Here is a 26,197-nt window from a genome sequence, read left to right as displayed (position 1 = left end):
GAGTTACTGTGTGAAGAGCTTCGAGCCCGTGTGTGAGCGGCTGCTGGGTGCATCTTCTGCACGTTCAAGGTCCGTCCAGGTAGCAGGTGTTGGCACTTCAGTCCTTCTTGTGGTCAGATGACCTCTGGTTGCATGGATACAGCACGTTCTAGTCATCCACATATCTCCTGATGGACGTTTGGGTTCTGTCTACTTTTTGGTTATTATCAATGCTGCAGCAGTGACCCCGTGTGCGAGGCGTGGCACGCACGTGCTTTCATCTCTGGGTGTCTGTGGACCCAGCGGTCACATGGCAGCTGCCGTTGGACGTTCCCGCCGCAGCGTGGGAGGGTTCCTGTGGGCCCACATCTTGCCAACACTTGCTACTGCTTGGTATTTTTCAAATGAGGTGGAAGTTACAGGTGTCCCTTCTGACCTCTGGGTCCCGTGACTCGGTTTCGCCCCGTCCCTGCGTCGCCGTGTTGTTTCCCTTCTCTCCTCTCAGCCCCGTTGATTTCAGCTCCTTGAAGCAGGATGGCGTCTCACGTGTGAGTGTGCTTGGCACAGACTGGAAGCTCAGCGGGCCCGTACTGAGCCAGATCCCTGCGGGGTTTTTGTGTGTGTCGTGCAGTTAGAAAACATGCTTTTCAGTGTGTGAGTAGAAGTACCTGCTCAGTATAGCGAAGCTGGGAAGCTGAGGCAGTGTGGCGGGGAGCCAGAGTCCTTGACTTTGACAGCCCTACCATTGACAAGGGGAGCCTGGGTGTATGTCTCTTTGCAGCCATGCAGGGAGCGCTGGGGAAGGAGCTCCTCTCTCTCCATCCCTGCACTCACGCTTCCCACCCAAGGGGTGGCTGCTTGGCTGGGGGGAGTCTCGCATCTGCCCGGGCCCCATTTCTGTGCCTCGGGTGGAGTCACGGTGTCACCTGTTCCAGTGCCTTCCCGTGGTGAGCCATCCTCTGGCCTCCTGCTGCCCACAGCCAGGCCTCCAAGTGCCTGGGCCTCTTCTCTGGGCTGTTGGCTGGGAAGCCAACTTGGCCCTGGTTTCTTCCTTCCTAGGCTCAGGTCCGCAGGTGGGTCCCAGCATCTAGATCTGCACGGGGGTAGGGAGGGCTCATCTAGCCTTGAGCCTGAGCTGCGTTTTTCCACCTGTCCTCTGTGTCAGGCCCCTGTCGGTTGCTCATTACTAATCACTCTGGTTCCTGTCCTGTGTGTGTCCCGGCAGGCAGGTGCAGGATGGGGCCAGGCCCACGTCAGCCCTCCAGGGTACCAGCTGTTTGGGTATAGTTCCTCTGTCTTTTCTTTGTGCATTGTAATTACTTAGTCGAGGGCATATTGTGTATAAAATTCTGTTTTGTGCTCTTTTCCCATTTAACCTTATAGCAAGCTTTCCCCTGTATCATTAAGAAATCTTTGTAAAGATGATTTCTACCTCCTGCACATAATATTCCATTGAGATAATATAGCATATTTCATGAAACCCTTCTACTGTTGTTGGATTTTTTTTTTAGGCTTTTTCCCTCCAGGCATGTTGTAATTTTAAAGTAAAGACTGTATTTTTCAAGTGGCAACTGTCATATTCCTTTTAACAGTGTTAAATTTGATTTAGAATTAAGAACCATTCCCTCACCTTGCATTGCACAATTTAAGCAGAGAATTATATTTTAGTTTTAAACATTTTCAGCAGGGTGAAAAACAGAGCAGCATCCCCCAGCCCCTATCATCTGTGCTATTAAATTCAGAAACAGTTCTGGTGGGGCACTTTGGACGGACACCTCAGGCTGACTGTGTGTGGGTTGGGCCTGTGGGAAGAATGGTTGGGATGGCAAGGGGTGTTTGTCCATTGGTTCTCATTATCAGCCTGTGTTAAGCTCCAATCTACTTGATTCTGTGTGTCATTTTTTCTTAAAGGAAATTACTTTTGACAGCAAATATGGAAAGGAACTGGAATAAACAATGTACTCACTTAAGAAAATTACGAATATGTATTTTTATGTTCCTGTATGTAAGTCAGAATCTCAAAAGTACAGGTTGTTTTTCAGTACGTTACTTTTGCCCAGAGAAGACGGTCAGCACACATTTGCACTTGGCACAGACTGGGGTTTGTGGGGCTGTAATTAATGCCCGATTGACGCAGGAGGTCAGCCCCCACAACCAGTCAGGCCGCGTGGGGGAAATCATGCGGGGGATTTGCGATTCACCGACGGTGAGCAGGTGTGGTCATTCTTTTGCCTGTCTCCACTCTTGGAGTATAAATTGGGCTCCGGTCACAGTGGGGAAAGAAGAGCTGCTGCCAATGATGAATTCGTTTCAGAAATTGCCGCCCTCACTTCCCTTGTTTGCACTGAAGTCTTTCTCATTGCGCTTTGTTTTCTCCACGGGTCACGTGAACCAGAGCGGCTGCTGGGTGCGTCTTCTGCATGGCTTCCGTGTGTGTTCGTCATGGCTTCGTTGTTCCCAGAGAGCGTGAGAACAGGGAGTTTCCTGTGGATGTTCTGGTTCCTGTGGGGACCGAGGGGAGCAGAGGGCCCTGGGAATCGGGGCGTCAGAGCCAGAGCCGGGAGGGCTGCTGGTTTTGCAGCCCCAGCAGTGACAGTGAGGTGCCGCGTCCTTGCAGGGCCTGTGACTCATACGGAGTCATATTTTCTATTTACAAACATGTTGATAATCCAAGTAATGGCCTTCTTGTTAAAAGTTAGAAAACTCCGTGACAGTATGGGTCCACGGCCCAGAAGCTGTGTCACTTGCATGTTTTGTTAATTTCTTCTGGCCTTCGTGTCAATGTACTTTTTTTTACAGGGTAGCAATTATGTTATGCAAGCACATTTTAATACTGCTTTTTTTTTTAAATATCTAAGCATTTTCTGAAGTCCTAAAACATTTTTTGAAATGTCTTTTTAATAAGTAGTGACATGCGGCTTTCAATGATGGGTGAGAAACTGGACAGAAGGTCAGCAAGCAACTAGAAAGAAGACTAGCAACTGAACGGCAGCTGAGCTAACTCGTCTCCGGAGCACTGCACCCAGCAGCAGTGGGACACACACCCTTCCCAAGTGCATGTGGAACAGTCTCCAGACCACGTGCCAGGCCATAAAGTGAGCCTCGGTACATTTGAAAGGATGGGAGTCATACAAAGAGTGCTCTCTGACCTCAAGGACATTTAGTTAGGTATCAGTTATAGCAGGAAATGTGAAGAAATTGGCAAATGTGTAGAGATAAGCAGTGAGTCAGAGAAGAAATCATAAGGAAGATTAAGAAGTAACTTTGAGATGAATGGAAAAGAAAACACAACATACCAAAACTTAGGGGATACATCTATGTCAGGCTCCAAGAGAATCTGTGGTCTTCAATGACGGTGTAGAAAGAACATCAAATCATTAACTTAACTCTTCGGTTTTTAGAAACCACAAAAGGAAGAGTATACTGAAGCCAAAACAAACAGCAGGAGGGAAATAAAGACTATAGTAGAAATAAATGAAATAGAGAATAGAAAAACAATAGGGAAAACCAACAGAACCAAAGCCGGTTCTTCAGAAATATCAGCAAAGTAGACAAACCGTAGCCTAGATTAACCTGGAAGAAGAGAAGACTCACATCACTAAAATCATGAGTGGGTTTAGAAATAAACAGCATTAAGGGAACACTATGAACAGCTCTCTAAATCAGGTAATGTAGATGTAATGGGGATATTCCTAGAAAGACACAGATTACCCAAACTGACTATGACGGTAATTTTGTACCAACTTGACGAGGCAGTGGTGCCCCTTGTTTGGTTAAACACCAGCATGGACACTGCTGTGATGGTATACTTTAGGGGTGATTAACGTTTAAATCAGTAGTCTTTGACTAAAGCAAATTATCTTGCTTGATGTGGGTTGGCTAATCCAGTCAGTCGAAGGGCTAAGAGCAAAGACTGAAATTTCCTGAAGAAGAAGAAATTCTTCTTAAGGCACAGAATGTGTCTGAATTTCTAGCCCACTGGTCTGTCCTGCAAATGTCAGACTTGCCAGTCCCCGTAATTATGTGAGCCTATTCCTTAAAATAAGTCTGTTTCTCTCTCTGTCTCAATGTGTGTGTGACCATGTTTATTGGTATTAGTATATAAGAGCAATATATATGAGGCTGAATTACTAATTTAAAAAAACTACAAAGAGAAGTCTAAGACCAGATGACTTCAGTGGTGAATTCCACCAAATATTTAATAAAGAATTAATACCACCCTTTCACAAACTTCCAAAAATAGAAGAGAAGGAACACTTTTCAGTTCATCCCATAAGGCTCATATTTTCCTGTTATCAGAATGAGACAAAGACATCACAAGGAAAGAAAACCACAGACCAATATCCCTTATAGAGATAGATGTAACAATCCTCAATAAAACATTGACAAACAGAATGTACCAATATAGTAAAAGGGTTATGCATCATGACAAATGGGATTTATCCCAGGAATGCAAGGTTGGTCCAACATATAAAAATCAATCAGTGCAATACACCTGTTAACAGAGTAAGGGACAAAACCCACATAATGACCTCAACTGAGACAGAAAAAGCATTTGACAAAATTTTGCACATTTTCATGATTAAAACACTCACCAAATTAGGAATAGAAGAATTTCCTGCTAAAGATCATCCATGAAAAACCCACAATTAACACCATAGTCATTGGGAAAGACTGAAAGCTCTCCCCTTAAGATCAGGGGCAGGACAAGGGTATCTACATTCTCTACTCTTCAACATTGTACTGGTTCTAGTCAGTGCAGTTAAGCAAGAAATTGAAGCAAGAGGCATCCAGAATGGAAATGAAGAGGTAAAAGTTGTCTCTCTTTGCAGATGAAAGATCTTGTATATAGGAAATCCAAAGGAACCCACTAAAAAACTATGAAAGCTGCTAAATGAGTTCAGGAAGAGTATAGGATACAAGATCGAGATATAAAAAGCAGTTATAGGGGCACCTGGGTGGCTCAGTTGGTTAAGTGTCTGACTCTTGGTTTCGGCTCAGGTCATGATCTCAGGGTCCCGAGTGTGAGCCCGCTTTGGGCTCTGCGCTCAGTGCAGAGTCTGCTTCTCCCTCTCCCTGTGCTCCTCTCCCCTGCTCATGCCCCCCCAATAAATAAAATCTTTAAAAAATCAGTTATATGCCTATACACTTGCAACGTGAAATCCAAAAATGAAAATATGAAAACAATTTCATTTACATTAACATCAAATTGAATAAAATTAGGTGTTAATTTAGTGAAAAGGTATAAGATTTATATTTTGAAAACTGTAAAACATTGTTGAAAGATACTAAAGATTTCAGTAAATGGATCCCACGTTCGTGGATTGGAACACTTTATAGTGTTAAGATGGTGGCCCTCCCCAAATTGATGTAAAGATTCACTGCAACCCTGTCAAAGCCATAGTGACTTTTTAGCATAGAATGACAAGTTTATCTTTAAATTCATATGGAAATTTAAGGGACCCAGAATAGTCAAAACAATCTTGAACAAGGACCAAGTTGTAGGACTCAAACTTCCTGATATCAGAACTTACTACAAAACTACAACAATCAAGCAAATATCATCCTGGCATATGGACAGACATGTAGGTTAATGGAAAAGAATTGAGAGTCTAGAAATAAATCTTCATGTTTATGGTCAGTTGATTTTTGACAAGGATGTCAAGACAATTAAATTGGGAAAATGGTGTTTTTGAACAAATGGTGCTGGGACAACTAAGTCTCAACTTGCAAAAAAAAAAAAAAAAGAAAGAAAGAAAAAAGAACGTCCCTGGGTCTCTCCATACACAAAAATAAAATGAATCATAGACCTCAGTGGAAGAGCTAACGCTATGAGAAGACATAGGAGTAGATCTTTACGACCTTGGGCTAGGCCATGTCTTCTTAGGTATGACACCAAAAGTGAAGGTGACAAAAGAGGGATGTAGGTAGTTTGGATGGATAACATCAAAATTAAAACTTTTGTTCTGTAAGCAATAGTCTCAAAGGAAGTGAAAAGACATCTTCAGAATGGGAGAAAATGTTAGCAAATCGTGTATCTGATAAGAGACTTAAATCCATAATAACATAAGGAGCTCTTCTAACTCAGTAAGAAGACAAGCTAATTAAAACATGAGCAAAGTGTTTGGACAGAAATTTCTCCAGAGAAGGTGTATAAATGGCCAGTAAGCACATGAAGAAACTACAGCGAGGTTCACCATTTCATACCCACCACGGTAGCTAGAATCAAAAAGGGGAACAGTAGCAAATGTTAGCAAGGGTGCGGGGGAATTCGAAGTCTCTTGTGTTTTTGAGGGGAACGTGAGACTGGTGTGGCCACTCCGGCAGACAATCTGGCATTTCTCGAGAGTTGGACACAGTTACTGTGTGAGCATTCGTGGGAGCATCGTTCATTAAAGCCAAACCAGGTGTTCATCAGCTGATGCACACCGTAGTGAAGGGTGGTACACCCAGACGGTGTGACGTCACAGAGCAAGAGAAGAGAGTGAGGCGCTGACGCGCTGTATCACACGGGTGGGCCTGAGGACCGCACACGACGTGAGCCATGCCAGACAGCGTCCACACGGTGCCAGATTCCACTGATACGAAATATCTGCAGCAGGCAAATGTGTAGAGACAGAACGTAGATTAGTGGTCTCTTGTGTCTTAGGGACAGAATGGGGGTCATGGGCATTGACTTTTAATGGGCACATGGTGGAAAACGTCCTAAACTTAGATGTGCTGGTGGTTGCACAATTTAGCGAATAGACTATAAACCACTTTACGTGGTTGTGTTATGTGGCATGTGAGTTGATTCTCAGTAAAGCTCTTTAAAAAGAAAGTAGAGGCCATCTTAGTCCAGCAGTGTGTCAACGACAAAACAGCAGAGTGGGTAGCTTCTACCAACAGAAACTTACCTCTCAGAGTGGTGGAGGCTTCTCCCCTGCTTGTGAGCCGACATCCTCTCTCCTCGCTGTGTGCCCCCGTGGTGAAGGAGCAAGGGAGCTTTGTGGGGCCCTTGTAAAACACTGACCCCACTCATGGGGGCTCCTTCCTAAGGACCTCTCCAAGGCCACAACCCCTAACGCCATCATCTCTGGGGGTCAGGATTCAGTGTGTGGATTTTAGGGGGATGGAGACATTCAGACCATCGAGGGCCCTCATTCCAGTGACAGGAGATGGCATAGCCTGGCGGTTTTCTGTTGATGAACATCTGTGTGGTTTCTGCTTTTTCACTGTTACAGTATCTGTAAATAAATTCTTGATCGCATTTTGGATTATTTCCTTGTCACGCATTCTTAGAAGAGGTGTTTCTGCATCATGCTTGTCAGTATTTCTAAGTCTTGATGACATTTGTGGGGTATTTACCGGGAAGATGCTTGAGGGCCTACACCTGCCAGCCACGTAAGAGATTGCCATCTCCCTCTGGCTTTAATTACGAATGGGTCCTTGGTATGCTGGCTGGAGACAGGACCAGCGTCTGTGTCTGTGTGCTTACCCATGCGCTGCATTCGTTGGTAGATACTTTAGTATTTACGTGTGAGCCTGTTCGACACAGGCTAGAGCTCAAAGATGTTAAGTGACTTGGTGAATTAATTGGAGAGCCAGGAGTAATTAATACACTCTGCAGTATTGACATTTGAGTTTTCAGCCTGCAAGAATCTTATTCAGCTGGCCTAATTAGGAACTCAGGAAAGACCAGGGTGTGTGTGTGCGTGCATGTGCGCGTGCATGCAGGTGTGTATAGTAGAACAGCAATGGGGTGGGAAGCCGGGGACTGCAGTGCTCAAGCTTGTATGTGCCCATGTTGCAGAAGCACAATGTTTGACCAACAGCCTCTTCCAGGTGACTTCCTTCTCAAGAAGGTTTGCTCCTGGGTCCGTGAAGCATGCGCGTGCCCACAGGTCCTCCCTCCGGAGGGACAGCCGGCCCCGCACTCTGCACACGGACCCTGTTTCCTGGGCCTGGGTCAGGAATCCCCGTGAGCATTAAAGCCTTGCAGGGCAGCGTAGGCTCACAGAAGGCTCCGCCACTTACATTTGAAGAACCTCATCCTTCCTCCCATAGACGGTAGCTCTCCTTGCCTTTTTATATTCTGCTCTGTTGGAGTCGGAGACTCACAGAATAGTTCTTAGGTGACACGCATCAATGACTGTCCTCTTTGCCTTCCAGTGTCCCGACGTGTTTCCAAGGTGATCATGAAAGTCCCAAGGCCACTTTCAGACCAAGTTATTACCAGTTTTGTACCAGTTTCCCAAGTCATTCACACACAGGTTCTTGCACACAGGTCCTTCCAGTACTGTGTGTCACATGAGCCGTTGGCGAGGTGTGACAGCTTCTCGGGCTGGGGCACTGGCCTGGGTCCCATGCAGCTGCGGATGGCGGACAGTGCTGGTGAGACCGCCCTGCACGGTGTGCCCGCGGGGGGCCGGCCGTGGAGGGGACACTCTGTGCGTGCGACAGACCAGCTCATGGGCGGGTATGGTCACCAGTGCCCTGACGCAGCTCGATTTGGAGGTGCGCTTTTCCCTCTTTGTGGCTCTGGCATGTCCTACGTTTTTATTTTACCCATAGAAATTTCACTGGGAGTTTTTTTTAATTGATGGCATTCAGTTACGAGATCCTTACGATATCTTCAGTGATCTGTTGTTTTCTCTGTATTTCCAATTCTGTGCTGCAACTTGGGGAAAAAATCCCTGCTTACAGATTGATTAATTGTGAAGGAATACTTTATTCTGGTCTTCGGAGGTTTCTTTTCTGATCACATACACAACCGTGTGTGAGCTTGGAGGCGCGTGTGCTCTGCCAGCCAGAGTGAGGCTTGATTCACGGAGAGAAGTGCACCATAGCGAGTTCACTGCATCGGACGACAGCGCGCTCAGAGCCATCACCCAGGCCGTCCCTGAGGACCCACGTCACCACGGGGCCCGGGAGGCTCTGCGCGGTGACGGGGCTGCCCGAGGCCAGCCATCGGGTGCCCCGCGTCACCACGGCCACCACCCCGCACTCGTGCTTTCCAGCAGCGTGCTCCTGTTGGAGCAGAGCGGGAGGTGGGCCGGTGCAGACTGCAGTGTGGCGTCGTGTTCTGACCGCCCGTTTCTCCGCACCGATGATCCTGAGTGGTGCTGGCCCTCAGGCTCAGAGGTCCATGGCACGGATGCTTGTGCGAGGAGTGGCCGGCTCCGCTTGCTCTCCCTCAGTGTGTGGGTGGGTGGTGGGAGCGAGGGGGACGGCATGCTGAGATGGGGTGCATATCTGCTCACGACCATTCCTTTGAGGGCGGGCAGTCTCACTTTCCAAGCTATGTGGCCGTGGTTTTACTGTAATTTTATTTTCCCCTTTGTGTTCGGTGTTGTTTTGAGAGGGAACACTGGGAGATGGGTGGCTTGGCAGCTGCCGTTGTCCTTTGTTACTTGCATTTCCTCCCTCCTGACTGATGTTCTGTGGAAGGCCCGCCAACCACCTGTTCCTGCCTTGGAGCTGTTAGCATCCAGCGCCAGGCCTAGCATGTGCCGCTCTTTCCAGGACCAGTTTCTAAAGAAACTAGAGTCAGGCATGATTATAGTCATGGTGTCCCTCTGAGCGGCGAACAGAGGTGCAAGGGAGGAGAGTTATTTCCTGGATGTCAGGTGGGCGTGCCCGCCAGGGGGCACAGGAGGCTCATGCTGGGGATGGCGTGCCCAGGACGGCACAGCAGGTGTGTCCTGTCCTGCTGGGTGGGGTCCACTGGGCACTGTGTGCCTTCCCCTCTGGGCGTCCTGCACGGCCTCCCTGGCTGGGAGCGCTCAGGAGTTAGGAGTCCTCCAGAAATAACTCCGATATGCAAGCAGTGCGAGCACTCCCTGCCTTGGCCCCCTATCCCCCAGCCGCCCACCCCCGGGCTCGGGGCGTCTTTTAGGTCCCCCTTTGATGACCTCCATCACCAAGCAAGGTCTGCGGACAGGCAGAGACAAGCAGAGCATGAGACAGGCTTGAGGTAATTATGGATCTTTCTGTCAGATTTGGACAAGGGCTCTCAGGTAGCCGCTCAGGCTCTGTGATGGATCCCTGAATAAAGAACAAAATGTGAGGAGGGGCCTTGCTCACAGAGCTCTCGCGTGTGTGGACACACCAGGCCTGTGGAGCAGAAAGTCAGTCCTGGCACTTACTGACCTGACCCGAGAATGTCTAACCTGCTCTGCTCCTCAGTAATTAGGCTCGACTGAGGGACTGTTCAGAGTTTTGTCAATGGGGCGCCTGGGTGGCTCAATCCGTTAAGCGTCTGCCTTCAGCTCAGGTCATGATCCCAGGGTCCTGGGATCGAGCCCCGCATTGGGCTCCCTGCTCAGTGGGGAGCCTGCTTCTCCCTCTGCCTGCTGCTTCCCCTGCTGTGCTCTCTTTGCTCGTGCTCTCTGTCTCTCTCAAATGAATAAATAAAAAATCTTAAAAAAATAAAGTTTTGTCAAATTCTGTTAAGAGTGTTATTCTCAGGATTCATATTTACACCTCACAAACATAACCTTGGGTTTTTTGGGGGAGGGGGCAATGTAGGGTTCTCTGGCGGACCCATGATCGGGCCTGAGGCTACAGACATGTTCTTTAGTTTTGAAGAAGGCTGTTAACCTTCTGTAGACCCTCAGGGTCCAATTCAGTACTTTCGTTTTTGAGTTTACTGTTTGAACATTTCAAACTTTGTAAGATTTGATATTTGATGACTTTTATTCCGTTCTTCAAAGCTCAGGGAGAAAATCTACTTACTTTTGAAAAATAGAGTAAAATCCATTCTTGTCTTGCAGCTACTATATTGTCCATTGGACCTTTTTATAAATCGAAGATACAGTGTCAGATCTTTTTTTTTTTTTTAAGATTTTATTTATTTATTTGAGACAGAGAGAATGAGAGAGACAGAGAGCACATGAGAGGGGAGAGGGTAAGAGGGAGAAGCAGACTCCCCGCCGAGCAGGGAGCCCAATGCGGAACTCGATCCCGGGACTCCAGGATCATGACCTGAGCCGAAGGCAGTCGCTTAACCAACTGAGCCACCCAGACACCCCAGTGTCAGATCTTAATGATCTATTTTTTTGTCTGTATCTTAAAATACTTTGCTGGTTTTTCATCCTAGGAATTGTGTTATCATTACTCATTGATTATCCTTAACTCTGGTAAAACTAAGACTCAAATAGGAAGAGGGTGGAAGAATAAGAGATGGAGTCATCCAGAAGAATCATGTCGTAGTGAAATAAACCATCCCTTTTATGTGATCCTTCACGTTTCTTATTGTGTTTCCCAGACAATTGCATTGTCTTTCAACAACGTGTGAAAGAAATCTGGAGGCATTTTTGTAGTCTTTTTTTTTTTTTTTTTAAGATTATATTTATTTATTTGAGAGAGAGAGCACGCACAAGCAGGGGGCAGCAGGCAGAGGGAGAAGCAGACTCCCCGTGGAGCAGGGAGCCCGATGCGGGGCTCAGTCCCAGGACCCTGGGATCATGACCTGAGTGGAAGGCAGACAGATGCTTAACCGACTGCAGGTGTCCCTGCAGTCTTTTGTTTTTTAAGCTTTTATTTTTTTTTATTTTTATTTTTTAAAAATATTTTATTTATTTATTTGACAGAGAGAGACACAGTGAGAGAGGGAACACAAGCAAGGGGGGGTGGGAGAGGGAGAAGCAGGCTTCCCGCGGAGCAGGGAGCCCGATGCGGGGCTCGATCCCAGGACCCTGGGATCATGACCTGAGCCGAAGGTAGACGCTTAACGACTGAGCCACCCAGGCGCCCCCATTTGGCATTTTTTATATTCCACCCATAATGATGAAGAGGAGAATGGCAGAGGAAGACCCTTGCCCACTGTTGGGTGCAGAGAGGTAGAGAGCAGCCGTCTAGACGTCCTGTCGATGTTCAGTGGACAGCATCTCAGGTGCAAATATCAGTGAGTGAACTGTGGAATTCTCAGGACATGAAGGAAAGCTGCTTTCTCGTCCAGTTCATCATTCAACAGGAAGGACCTCATCACATAATATTTTGTGGCAATTATGAGGACTGTCTTCTCTTGCCAAAAAGATCTGTATTCTTTGATTTTCCATGACTGACGTTTGTGGGTCAGACTTGGATAGAGGTGACAAATGCTGAAAGCAGGTGTGTGCTCAAGAGGTGACTGGAAGATGTGAAGAGGAAGTTGTATAAATGGAGAAAAGCACTGGCTCATCATTCTAACTGGTGTCCATAAATCAAAAAGTGAAAATTCTTTGTGTTTCCATAGCAGAGAAGATCACTATCTTCTCTTCAACAAAATTGTAGCCCACAACAGACTCAAAAGTATTGAATTTTGGGAGCGCCTGGGTGGCTCAGTCGGTTGGGTGACTGACTCTTGGTTTTGGCTCAAGTCGTGATCTTGGCATCACGGGATCAAGCCCAGTGTTGGGCTCCGAGCTTGGTGCAGAGTCTGCTTGGGACTTTCTCCCTCTCCTTCTATTCCTCCCCCTGCTCTCTCTCTCTCCAATAAATAAATACATTTTTTTTTAAAAAGTATTGAATTTTGAAAACAATAAGGCGAACTACAAGTAATAATCACCCGAAACCTTTTGGAGATGAATTTGAAATCTGGGAATTTGATTGAATTTGAACAAAGCAAGTGCAAGAACCAGAAGTCATGACAAGTGAGGATGCATCAGAGAAGACTTTGAAACCTGGAACCATGACTGCATTTTGACAGTGTTGGTAGAGCGAGAACCACAGTCCTAACAAGCGACACACTACAGGAGTCCGTAAGTTGTCACCAGCATTTACAATACGGGTGTGATCCGGCCTCAGTCATGACACTGTGAGCAATGATTTGTTTGCAAGGGCTGTTGTCTATTTCGAGCCTTTTGTATCTTCAAAACTAGGAAAATATGGGGGAAAAGTCAACTATGTTTAAAATCATGTTAAAATTTCTAACAAAGTTGTCTTTTACCTTCCCTCTTTTCTTAATTCTGTAAATTATTTGTAAAATGGCTTAAAAATACATAAACATAAAGTGTGTATGGGATTCAGATGACAAATGATGGTCATTTTCCCTGATATGCTGTGGGTTCTTGCAGTATCTAGTCTGTAGTCTGCAGGTGGTCCCCTGGGGTGTCTGAGAGCCTTCTGGAAATGTGGGTGTGGAGTCACTGCAGGTCAGTGTCAGATGGACTGGGGGGGCACGCCTGCACTGCCTCTCTCGTGGCCTGGCTCCGGAAGGCTGTGATGACCCCTGGTTCTTGTGTCTCAGTGAATGGCAGAGAGGGCTTCTGTCACCTTTCTGAACTCGGGGCAGCGCTGGGGACCCCAGCGGCTTTGGAGCGCCTGGGTGGGTGTTGTTGGCCGTGGGGGGGCAGAGCCGGGCTTTGCAGATGCGCCCCTTGCTCTGTGGGGTTGGGGCCTGTGTGTGCTCTGCAGGTGGCCAGCTGATAATTCAAATTTAAAAATTGGTGTTGTGGTAAGTTAACTTGCAAAACCTGGACCTGGATGGTCGGCCTTTATCCTTCTTCTCCCCACTCCCTGCAAGAAAAACGAGGCCTTGGGATTGTTTCGGCAGGAATGCCTACTCTTGGTGTGTCGGGCACTGTGCCCAATGTTCTATGTGTATTCGGTCTGAAAAGGATGCCATATTCCAGCCGGGAGAACCAGGCTCATTCACTGGAGAGACCTGGTCAAGGTCATGGGGCCTTGCAGCAGGTTGGACTCCAGGCCTGGGAGAGTGAGTAGTGCCAGGGTTCTTTTGTGCTTTCCTTTTTCACTGGGGAAGGCAGGCTGCTCTGTATGCTGTCCGCGTTAACTACCAGCAATAGAGCCGTCTCTGTTTTGTTTTAACTTTGTTCTGAGGTGTTTTTCTCCTCATTCTTTATAAAGACGTCTTATGGACTTCTGAGGGCCCTATGCATCCCCGTCACAATTGGTTTCCTCGGGGAGTTTCAGGGACTCTCTCGTGGGTAATTAGAAGTGGTCACTCGCTCACACTCTTGCAGCTGCTTAGCTGTGCTGCTAATGTGCGTCTGCGTTTTTGCTTCAATAATAAGAATTGAATAGTGTTCAAGAAGGATTCAAACCGCATTAATATTTAAGAGCCTTTTTGGATCCAGAAAGCGCCCAGGGAAACCCTTCTGGGTATAATGTATATAGCCCATGTCAATTAGGAAGAAGGATGGGGCGCGCTCAGCTCCCCGTCCGCAGAGGCTTCCTGCGAGCTGGTCTCCGGGAGGCGCTGCTCCTCCCGCGCTCGGCCGCCAGACTCCCAAAGGCGTCCGCCCTGACAAGTCATGCTTCCTCTTCCTTTGTGGTTCTAAATAGATCTGTGTCCCGAGCAGAAAGGAAAATCAATTTAATTACTTATGAAACTTTTCCTTAAGGGCGATTGAATTATGAGGAAGAAATGAAGTATCTGTCATTGCTAAGTTTATTTCAGGGCTGAACACAGGAGAAATTCATTTTGCTACGAAGACTAGGTGTCCATTGGTTGGTGAAAATAGACACAGGGTGCACACAGAGGCATGCTCATCCAGAACCGTGGGCTGGAGAGGCTTTGTGCCTCTGGGAGCATGGGGTAGGCAAGCACGAGTTCTAACGCCTGCAGGAAGATGGGGTTGAACACAAGCCAGAGGACTTCGGGAAGCAGGTGTCAGAGCAGAGGAATTATGAAGGAGGACAGAGCTAATTGCAGTTAATGTAATTACGAGGAGAGAGATGTACTCTGGGGGGAGCTGCCTGCCTCACTTCTGGCGAGGGCTGACCTCCCGGCCTCCCCGCCTCCCCCATCCTTGTGTGACTGATGAGCCCCGTGGCCTGCTCATCGGAGCTGGTGATGGTGGGCGTCCTGCCATCGGCCCCATAGCCGTGAGCTGTGGGCAGAAGCTGCTTTGTGATTTTTCTCTACATGACAGAACTTTGCAGTGTATCTCCTTGAGCAGAAATCGGCTCAGAGAACAAAGTTGTCTTATAGCTGAGGCCTGAAGTGGTCGTGTGTCACGGATGGCAGAGTGAAACAGTGGAGTGGGCCACTGCATGGCAGGACCGGGGTAGGACTGTGATTGAAAAGGGGACAGGAAATCAGCTCTCCCTGTCCCTTGCTGGGATAGTCTGTCTGATCAAGCGATTGATTGATCAGTCTGCCCCCCTCCTTACCTACCTGAGCACCTGCCTCTCTTTTAAGGTAGATAATTCAATGGCTTTTAGTGAATTCACAGAGTTGTGTGACCATGACCACCAGTTCCAACACATTTCCACCTCTTAGAAAAAACCCTTGTGCCCATCTGTGCTCACTCCCCAGCCCTCCTCCCCACACCCCCTGGCAATTCCTAGTCTACTTTCTGTCTCTGTTCATTTGCCTCTTCTGGACCTTTCATACAATATCTGGATTCGTGTGGTATGTGGCCTTTTGTGACGGACTTCTTCCACTCAGCATAATGTCCTTGTGATTCTTCCACGTTGTAGCGTGCGTGTCCGGATGCCATTGCTTTCAAGGCTGAGGATCTCATTCTATGGTTGGACCACATTTTGTCTGTCCATTCATCGGCTGATGGACATTTGGATTGTGTTCACGTTTTGGCTGTTGTGAGTGATGCCGCCGTGAGTGTGGGTGGACACGTGTGTTTGTTTCTCTTGGGCGTACACCTCAGAGCGCAGGTGCTGGGTCACGTGGAGGCCCAGTGTTTACCTGTTGGAGGAGCTGCGGGACTGGTTTCCACAGGGGCTGTAGCATCTCATGCTCCCCCCCAGCAGCGTGGGAGGGCTCTGGTCTCCCTCATCCTCACCCACACGTGGTAGCCACTGTCTTTCTGTTACCGCCGTGCTCGTGGGCACGCAGCCATAGCCTGTGGCTTTGGTTTGTATTTCCCTGATGACTGGTGCTGCCAGGCACCTTTTCATGTGCTATTTGATGCTGATTGGATTCACTTAAAAATCTTTTAAAATTTGAATTCCTCCGCTAGTATTAAAGTCTACATGCTCCATGTTTTATTTGTGTTTAATAAACCTTTTCATTCAGTGCTTTTTAACCTTACAACTTGAAGGAATTGGTCCCAGGTTTTGTAAAGTTAAGGTACTTCCTTTTTCATCATTATTTTTTTTTTATAAAAGGAAAACATATCCTCGGATGGATGCAAAAATTTGATTTATTTTCTAGATCCTTCAAACTGAAAGTAGGGGTTGATTTTAGGACAGAGGTTTATGTCTGTGTGGAGGCGATTATCTCTGTCACCTCGTGCCTAAGAGAGGCCACAGGATGGCCTGGGGGTGGGGGGGAGAAGCCACTTGTCCAGCTTCACATTTCTGGCAGCCAAGCCTCCTCAGAGTCTGTGGGCTGGCCATGACTTCAGCTTTTAAAGTGCTGGTCTCCTGGCGGTTTCAGTCCATTCCATAGACTTCCGTAAAAGCCCTTGTGGCAGTCGGTGTTGGAACACCGAGACTTGTGGGCCGCGGGCTCTGCTCGTAGGTGGTTACATTCCAGGACGGAGGCGTGGTGTTTATGGTGTTCAGTTCAGCAGTTCTTGGGAGGAGCTGGAGAAACAGGTGGTGCAGATGATGATCACGGCGGTGGCCGTGGTGGCCGTGGTGGCTGTGGCAGTGGCCGTGGTGGCCGTGGTGGTGGCTCACCTTTACTTGGTGCTTACTTTGTATGCCGGGAACTGTTTTCTTTTTAACGATTTCTTTAGAGAGAGCGAGTGGGAGGAGAGAGAGAGAGAGAATCTCCAGCAGACTCCATGCTCAGCACAGAGCCTGATACTGGGCTCGATCCCAGGACCCTGAGACCTTGACCTGAGCCGAAATCGAGTTGGACGCTTAACTGACTGAGCCACCCAGGCGCCCCTTGCCAGGAACTCGTAAAGAGCATTCCTTGTTACTGTATCACTGCTCCTTGAAGTCGATGCTGTTATCCCCGTTTTTCACATCAGCAAAGGGAGGCACACGCAGATTCAGCTGATCAAGGTCTCCAGCCGCTGCTGGGCAGAGTTAGCATCTGCACCTGTCTCCGCGTACTGAAGGCATATCTCTCTGAGGTCAGGACTCCAGGCTGGGTCTGTAGCTGCTTCCGCAGACGCGTCGACTCTGCAGCGGTGACCGGCCCCAGGGCAGCGGCCAATTCTCCATCTCGAGATGGTGCCGAAGCAGCAGGAGGAGAGAAGATCACCACCCTGCCAGGGGGATCACCCTGTGCTGATCCCCACAGCCCGTCCCTGTGCCTTGTCAGAGGAAACCGGCCTCCCCCAGCAGCGCTGAGCTGCCTCGAGACCTGGCTCTCGTTCTCGGGCTGCCTCGCACTCTCCCAGTGCTGCCGGATCGGGTGGGAGAACTGGTGTGGAGGTGGCTCTGCTCTGGAATTCACCCCGGAGCTGCTTTTGCCTCTGGAGGGGGACCGCGGGTCGGAGCTGGAGGGGCTCTAGTGTTCGGGGCCCTGGCTCAGGCTCTCGAGCTGCTTCCACGGCTGCCTCGAGTCAGTGCCGGGGCACGTTCTGGTGCGTCAGATGGTTCGAGATCTTAGCTGCTCCACGGCTCATGCAAGGTCTCGTGCTCGAGGTGCTCTAGCTCTGTATCGCCCACTTGCTGACCGTGGGTGAGATGCTGACCCACCGGTTAGGCTGGGAGCTCCGAGGGCAGGGAGGGTGTCTGGGGGTCCCCTCTGCGTTCCAGCGAACAGACACAGGTGTGGGTGATGCACGCGTGGAAGAAAGCGTGAACACAAGACTCTGTGGCCCAGACCTCTCATCTGTAACAACATCCGCCGCATCACGGTGCTGCTGGGGGAATCCCACCGATTCACTAAACTTTGAAGTGCTACCACCTCCCAGGCACTGTTCTGGGGGTTGGGGACCCAGCGGTGAGGAAGCACGGTCCCTGCTCGCGTGGGGCTGGCTGGAGCAGAGGTGCAACGGGGACTTCAGGTCCCCGGCAATTGTCTCTGCTCAGCTGGGGGCAGCTGCCGGGAGCAGCGGGTCAGGCCCTTGTCCCCGTCTGGCAGCTCAGGACCGAGCCGCGTGGGGCGCGTGGTGAAGGGGATGCAGGATCCTTGGTCTGAATCCCCCCCGTAGCCATTACCCCCATGGAGCCGGTCCCGTCACCGTCCCGAGTTTTGTCATCCATGAAGTGGGCAGGGGAGGAAAGCCGTTCGTGGGTTCGAGAGCCATATCCAAGTGTGGAACCGGGTCTGGATCATCTCTGGAGGGGGATTCAGCTCCAGCACCTGCCCCAGAGCTCGAGCCAGGTCCTCCACTGATGCGTGCTGCAGCTCCCGAGACTGGGGCAGCTGCAGCTTCGGCTCTCGCGCCAGCTCTGGGATCAGAGCCCGGTTTGGAGCTTGAGCAGCTCCAGCACCAGCTAAGGAACTCGCCAGCCAAGGGCCAGCACCTTCACCGTCACACCCTCGGCATCGTGCACGAGGTCAGGAGAGGGGCTGGGGGCGGGAGGGTCCCTGCTGGGCAGGTCACCCCGGGTACCTTGGTCACTCCACTCAGAGCTCCCCCTCCCCACCCCTCCCACAGGTCACAGCCCCAGGGGTCCCCACCCCTGCTTCCCAAACAAGGCTCAAGGTGGACAAGCAGACCTGGGATGTTGGAAGTTGAGGCTTGTACCTTCCACACTGTATACGTGTTGACCCAGAAACTCCACTTTATGGATTCTGTTGCAAAGAGAGGTTGATGGACACGGTGTTCCCTTCGACACGGAGGGAGTGAGCTGCCCACGCTAGGTGATGGGTGCACTAGTGGCCTGGGATGGGTGCTGCTCACTGTTCTCCCAGACAGGGGTGCCCGTCACCCTTCTCTGCCAGGGACCTCCGTTTCCTCACATTCTCACCAGGGCTGCTGGTCCCCAGACTAGACACCTGCCAGTCTGAGGGTGACCAGGGCTGCCTCCGTAGGGTTTCCTTTGCCACAGTCCTTCCCCGGGAGCTCCTGCATCTCTGAATCCCCCCATGCCTGTCCCCCTCCACTTGGACTTGCATGCATTTCGTCTCTGTCCCTGTGGAACCCAGTGACTTGGAGCATGGTTTGGACCAGAGGCATGGGAAACCTTTCTGTGGCCTTGGGTTGTGAGCAATGCTTTGGCCCTTTGGGGTGTGTCTTCCAGCTTTCTGCATTTCCCTGGTTTCTCTGTGGGTCACAGGAGGAACCAGCCCTTTCCTGTCTGGGGTCAGGCTGAGGTGTCCCAGCAGGAACAGGGGTCTCCGCCCCGAGATTGTGTCCATATTTACCAAAGGGGGCTCTCTGGTTCCATCTCATCTGTAATCCATCGGGGATTTCAACATCCAATAAGGGAAATTCTATGTCAAGTCAACACAGAAAAGAAGGAGTCCCCTTTGAAAATAGGGGGGCAGACACAGAGGCCCATACTGTGGGATTCCACGTACAGGAAACATCCTGAACAGGTAAAGGAACAGAGAGAGGAAGCAGCTTAGGGGTTTCCAGGGAGGCCTTGTGGTTCGGGGACTCCTTTTGGGAAGCAGATATTCCACAGCCATGTTCTGTGGTGTGGTGGCCCAGCGTTGGGAATGTACTTGATGCTCAGGACTTGTTCAACTGAAAACAATGAATTTTATTTAAAATAAATAATAAACAGCATATAGGACATGGAAAGAGAATAGAACAGTTAATACGAACTGGAGAGAAAGAACATAGGGGGAGGGGATGAAACAATCTGGCGGGGCATCGGGGTCGGGTGATGGAGCTAAGGGTAATGGTACAAGGAGCTCTCCCCGTGAGGATGTGGGCTCTGGATGTGGTTCTGGGAGCCCTGCAGGAGCAGGAGGAGGGGCAGGGCCAGATGCAAGAGCAGGGCCAGACGCAAGAGCAGGGCCAGGGGCAGGATCCACGGTAAGAGCTGGGTCAGGGGCAAGTAGAGGAGCACAGGCAGGGCCAGGGGAAGGGGCAGCGGCCCTGGAAAGCAGGGGAAGGGGCATCGGCTCTGGCAGGGGCAGGGGCAGGAACAGGGACACCGGCACGGGAAGCGGCATTGGCTCTGGCAGGGGCAGAAACAGGGACACAGGCAGGGGAAGGGGCATCATCTCTGGCAGGGGCAGGGGCAGGAACAGGGACACTGGCAAGGGAAGGGGCATCGGCTCTGGCAGGGGCAGGGGCAGGAACTGGGACGCAGGCAGGTGAAGGGGCATTGGCTCTGGCAGGGGCATGAACAGGGACACTGGCAGGGGAAGGGGCATTGGCTCTGGCAGGGGCAGGGGCAGGAACAAGGACGCAGGCAGGGGAAGGGGCATCGGCTCTGGCAGGGGCAGGAACAGGGACGCAGGCAGGGGAAGGGGCATTGGCTCTGGCAGGGGCAGGGGCCGGAACAGGGACGCAGGCAGGGGAACGGGCATCAGCTCTGGCAGGGGCAGGGGCAGGAACAGGGACGCAGGCAGGGGAAGGGGCATCGGCTCTGGCAGGGGCCGGAACAGGGACACAGGCAGAGGAATGGACAGGTGCAGGGGCAGGGGGTGGGTCAGGGGCAGGAAGGGGCGCACACGCAGGGGCAGGGAAACGGGTAGGGAAAGGGGAAGGAGCTGCGTCAGAGGGAAGGATAGGAGCACAGGGAGGGGCTGGGGAAGGGACAGTTGCAGGGGCAGAAGCCGAGTCAAGGGCAAGAAGAGGAATAAAGGCAGGGGCAGGAGAAGGGGCAGGATCCACGGCAGGAGCTGGGTCCGGGGCAAGAACAGGAACACAGGTAGGGGAAGGGGCAGGTGCAGGGGCAGGAGGTGGGTCAGGGACAGGAACAGGACCACAGGCAGGGGCAGGGGCAGAACCCGGGTCAGGGGCAAGAATAGGAGCACAGGCAGGGGCAAGGGAAGGGGCAGGTGCAGGGGCAGGAGGTGGGTCAGGAGAAGGGACATTGGCTCTAGCAGGGGCAGGGGCAGGGGAAGGGGCAGGAGTTGGGGCAGGGGCCGGAACAGGAGCAGAAGCCTGGGGAGGGGAGGGGGCAGGTGCAAGGGGAGGGACAGGGTCTGCCGCACTGGCACGTATAGGACCCGGGGCGGTATCTGGGTCAGGGGCAAGAACCGGGGCACTGGCCGGGGTAGGGATGGGTCAGGATCCAGGGCAGGAGCTGGGTCGGGGGCAGGAGCAGGGCCACAGTTCGGGGCAGGCACAGGGGCGGCGGCTCTGGCAGGCACAGGGGCAGGCACAGGGTCAGGCTCTCCGGAGGCAGGTTGTCCAGCATGCCCTTCCTGGCCCCCGTCAGGCTCTCTGTGGGCTGGTGCTGGGTCACCTGCCGGCTTCTGGTCTCCTGCTGAAGTCGCAGCCACCACCCCTCCGTCCAGATCAGCCGATGGAGTTGGAACCGGCTCTAGCTCCTCAGGTGCTGGAGCAGCTGTGAGAGGAGAAAAGCTCAGCCCGAGCCTGCTCTCCGTGGAGACAGAACCCAGCCCAGGGCCTCCCAGAGAAGCCGCAGGCAGGAAGGAGCCCTCCCCGGGGCGTCTCCCCGACCGCAGTCCACCCGCTGGGCACTCTGAGCCCAGTCGTTGCTCCAGGCTCCACACCAGGCTCTGGGGGCTCCTCCCTGTGGGGCAAGCCCCCACCCTTCCGCACACCCCCACGGGCACCCACCCCGGGCTTCTCAGCCTCAGGCTCGGCCTCCGTGGGCTCCGGCTCCTGGAGCACAATGCAGTAAATGACCACCAGGGACAGTGGTCTGGGTGGTGTCAGAGGCCTCTCCCCGCAATCCCCAGCACCTGCTCCAGGGGAGTCCTGTGGGGTCACGCTCCGGATCCCGGACATGGAGTGGGTGTCCGCCAGCCTCGTGCCGATCTCATCGGAGGTCTGCAAAGACAGGGACGGGTAGCCGGCCCGGAGGCATCCCAGTCCTGCCCGGCCGACCTCGCTGTCCCCTGCCCAGTCGCCCTGCTGCTCCCAGATCAGACACACACCTGTGGGTGCACAGCCCTGCACGCAGGACAATGACCCATCCCTGCAGGGCGATCGAGAGAAACCCTGGGCAGAAGCTCACAGGCCCCCACACCCCGTCCCACCCAGCCAGCCTTGACCTTGAACATGACCTGCCCACGGGTTATCTGACCCCTCATCAGCCTGTTCTTGAATGGCGTTGGCCCACCCCACATGACCCCTATTCACACACACACACACACACACACACACACACACACACACGGAGGGGAGGGGACCTGGGGCTGCACAGGTGGATTAGACCCTGTGGGGCTGGGTGGCCGGCTCTGGGCCTCCTGGTGTCACCTTTCGGGCCTTCCGGCCAAACGGCCAGAGGCGGTGGGGAGCCCTGATCGGACATCCCCAGCGGGGGCCAGCGTTTGCAGGGCGGGCTTTCTTCAGCCTGCAGCATCCAGACTTAGGGAGGCAACAAGCCCACATGTTCATGGTTGGATGATCTCCAATGAAATGAGCTGGGCAGGGGGCTGTCTCTGGAATGTGGGTGCCTTTGTTACCTGGGTTCCAAATTCTGTTGGACTCTGTTGTCAGGGAAGTGAGGTCACCACTGCCTGGGGTCCCCTTAACCAACTTCCTCCTCACACAAGACCCCCGCCCCCGAGGGCCCCCTCCCACAGCTGCTCAATGCTCCCCCTCCCCCCATGCCCCATCCATACAGTGACTCCCTCACAGCCCCCCCACAGCCTTCCCAAGGCCTCGGTGCAGCCGGTGTCCCCGCTGTGAGGACACAGAGCTGGCTTCAGACTGGGATCCTGTGCGTGCCCAGGGCTGTGACCCTGGACAGACCCTGTGCCACTCAGGGCCTCCCCAGGCTCCCCATCTGCACAGTGGGGTGTTCTGGCTTCTACTCCTAGGGACGCCATCAGGGGTAGGACCTCTACATACATTCCAGACCTGCTATCACAGGAGGCTGGGGCACACTTGGCAATGCAAGGAGGAGCCAGGGGCTGGGCGGGACATGGAGCACAGCTCAGAGGGGCCTGGGTCTGCTCTGGGGTCTGGTCAAAGCCACCCCCTTCTTGCCTGTTCCCAGCCCCTGTGAGAAGGTTGCAATGAACGGATTCCGACCTTGTCCCCTGGTGACGCACACTTCCAGGCGCTCCCATTAGGTTTAGGCTCAGGCCCCGGGGCCTCGTCTGCGCCCATGTGCTGGGCAGTCCCCACAGTGGTTCCCGGGCATTCCCGCGTCCTGTTCACACGTCCCTGTGGAATCCCCTCCCCTCCGGGGTGGATGGCCTGTGTGACCGCGCTCTCAGGAAGAGAATGGGGCCAAATGCTGGGATGTCATTTCCAAGCTGATGGAGGAAAGTCTGTGACTTCTTCTGGTTCCCTCTGTTGTGTGTTCATTCTCTGTCTCCTTCTCTGTTTCTGTCTCTGTCTCTGTGTCTCTCACAGGAGCAGGATCTGTGGACTCCAGGGGTTATGTGAGAAACCTCAGAAGCCTCCCTTGTCCGTGGTTCCCTCTTCTGTCCCGGTGCTCCGTTCCTTCCTAAGGCCTTGTCACCCGGACCAGAGCAGTGAATCTGGAACCTCGTCCAAATGGAGACCCGGAGGCTGCAACAAGGAGGGTCTTGGCCTTGGTCCCCAGACTAGTGGTCAGTGCTCTGCCACGTTCTGCGTTCCCAGGTCCTCAGCCCCCCAAGTCCCCAGTCTGTCCCCTGCGCCGAAGGACCTCGAGGGAGTACAAAGCATTTTCCAAGGACTGGGAGCACAGTGCGTCGGAGATGGAGATCCAAGGCCAACAGGCTCTCCCACAAGCCTGTGGGACCCTAGGGACACTGCATCTCTACAGCCCAAGTGACAGAAGAGTAAGCTGAGGCCTTTGTGCTGGAGCCCCTCTGGACTTGGGGGTGGGTATCTCTTCCTGCTTCCAAGTGCCCAGGCTGGTGATGGACACCGGAACCCAGAGCCTGTCCTCTCCCAGTGCCCTGGCAACCGCCCTGGGCCCGTTGCGGACCCCTGACCCTCAGCCTGGCCTGTCTCACCTCCCCATGCTATGGATCTGTGTCCTTGCCAGGAGTCCTGATGCCCTGCCCCATGGCCCAGCTTTCTGCAACCTGTTTCTTCTTTCCCCCCTGTCACCCACCTCACTCCCAGGGTGTCCTCCCCTTCTGACCCCCAGCTGGGCAGTCAGAGTGGTGTGTGTGTGGGTGTGGGTGTGTGGGGGGGGTGGGTGTGCAGGTGCACGTGCCTCTACGTGCCTGGGGATGCCAAGGTCATGTCCCCACATGGGACGGGGTGGGTAGCTCTTCCCGAGGATCTGAGGGTCTGTCACCCCCAAAGCAAACCTCATGGGAGGGTTGGGACTGGCCTAGGACTGGAGAGCAGCTCCTTGGACTCTGCACCCCTCAGTTGTCCTGGGCCAGTCCCTGCCTCTCTTGACCCAGGTTCCCAACTGTCCCTGAGGGTCGGACATGGAAAGGCTTGAACGTGGCTGCTCCTCCAGGGGTAGGTGGGGGACAGGTGCACCAGGCACGCAGGCCTCCCCACCGAGAGGGCCAGCCAGGTGTGTCATGGCCAGGTGTGCACAGACGACCTGCCCACAGCTCCTGTACCATGACCCAGCCCTGCGGCAGGTGTGCACGAGACCCAAGGCTCCGCACCTGACCGGTCCCCCGCGTTCCCTCACCACCTCGAAGACAAGGGCTCTTCTTCGTCCTAGGGCCCGTCATCCTTTAGACAATGAGAGCAGAGGGATCCGTATGTAGAGGAGGCCGGCAGGGCATCCCAAGGAACGTCGTGTGCCCATCTCTGCTTTGTCGTCTAGGCTTAGCGGCGGACCCCCACCTAGAAAGAGGCCCACAGGGCAGGAACATTTGTCCGCCCTGTTCCCTGAAGTATGGAAAATGTCTAGAAGGGGCTTCCTGTCCATTTGTGGAGTCGATGAAGCCCAGCCAGCACCTTTCAGATGTCTGAGTGGCTCTGGGGCCCCTCTGCCAGCCCCCAGGGATCCCTGCTCTGGCTCCACCCAGGATGGGAGCCCCAGAGGGAATCTGAAACCTCCTCACAGCCAGGAATGCGGCTTTGCCCGGGACCCAGGACACCGAGGCTTGGGGCAGAGAGTTCCTTCACGTTGGAGAGGACCAGCCTTAGCCCAAGGCCACCCTCCCCGTGGGCCGGCCATAGGGTCGGGGAGCGGTCCCAACAGGCCCGACGGCAACCCCGTGTGTGGGGCCTGGCCTCATGGCACGCAGGGTCCCCAGGAGACACCTGAGGTTCGGAGAGGTGACGTGCCAGGCCCGAGACACACAGCCCGCAGGTGAGGGGGAGACTCCGGGTGGGACGGGGGGCCCTGCTCACCTTGGTGAGCAGCAGGTGTGGGAAGGGCTGGGGAGTCGTTCCTCTGGGAGGTGCTCCGCGAGAGGGGCCACAGGAGAGGGCCTGGCCCGGCTCCACCAGCTTCCTCAGGCTGTCAGCACGGACCGCCCACAGCCTCTGGCTCGCCCCCAGCGGCAGGGCCCACTCAGGTTCACGGTGGCGCTGATCTGTGGATAAAGGAGGGACAATTCACAACACAGAAACTGCAAAACTATTCCTGTCCGTGTCCCGAAGTGCAACAGAAAATCCAAATTGGTTCGGATCATCTTCCACGTATGTGAAGGGTGATTTTGTACCTGGCTAAGGCTGGGGCTGGACCGGGTGTGTGTGTCTGTGTGTGAAGGACCAGGTGTGTGTGTGTGTGTGTGTTCGAAGGACTGGGTGTGTGTGTGTGTTTGGCGTGTGTGTCTGTGTGTGTGTTTGTGACGAGAGCAGCCCAGACCCCTTGGTTTGAGATCATGGCCACGTAAGGGGCACAGCCGTCGTGGCACCTCGGGTCGTCAGTGTCCCGGATGGCGTCGGGGCAGGAGACCCTCCCGGCCATTCCCAAGCCCGGTCCTGGAGCTCCCTCGTCCCCACACTCCCCCTGAGCCCGCACCAGTCCTTAGCGACTGCCTGGTGCACGGGCCCCACGCTGGGGAGCCGTAGAGCGACGCTCTTGTTGACCAGCTTGTCCCCAATTTCTTCCATGGGGCTCTGCGAAGACAGTGAGCGGTGCCCGGCCCGGAGGCATCACAGCCCTGCCCGGCCGTCCTCACCGTCCTCCTGCCCAGCCCCACTGCTGCCTCCAGATCAGACACAGCCCCGTGTGGGCACAGCCCTGCGCCCGGGCTGCAGTGACATGTATCGACAGGGCTCCGTTTCAACCCTGGGGAGAAGGAGGCCGCCCCAGCACAGCCCGTCCCACCCAGCCAGCCTTGACCCGGGGTGTCAACATGATCCACCCACCAGGCATCTGGCCCCTCATCACCCTGCTCCTGCTCAGGGTGGGCTACCCTGCCCGAATCCTCTGCACACACACACACACACACACAGGGGCGCTG

At 53.0% G+C, this 26,197-nt stretch overlaps 1 protein-coding gene across 1 annotated transcript in view; it reads left to right on the top strand.

The window, feature by feature from the left end:
• The window catches only part of LOC135363080 (TBC1 domain family member 22A-like), a 56,290-nt gene extending 32,749 nt beyond the window's left edge, over nucleotides 1-23,541 (top strand). The window contains exon 5 of the mRNA XM_064583780.1: nucleotides 23,232-23,541. Coding sequence (XP_064439850.1) covers nucleotides 23,232-23,329 — 98 coding nt within the window. The 3' untranslated portion in view covers nucleotides 23,330-23,541. The remainder of the gene's footprint in view (nucleotides 1-23,231) is intronic.
• Nucleotides 23,542-26,197: the final 2,656 nt, after the last annotated feature.

Source organism: Mirounga angustirostris, unplaced genomic scaffold (assembly GCF_029215605.1).
Source record: "Mirounga angustirostris isolate CCGP_5_RB_7025 unplaced genomic scaffold, mMirAng1.0.hap1 SCAF_18, whole genome shotgun sequence".
Taxonomy (NCBI): Eukaryota; Metazoa; Chordata; class Mammalia; order Carnivora; family Phocidae; genus Mirounga; species Mirounga angustirostris.
Note: the sequence above shows the minus strand (reverse complement) of the source record. Positions and strands in the feature narration are given on the sequence as shown.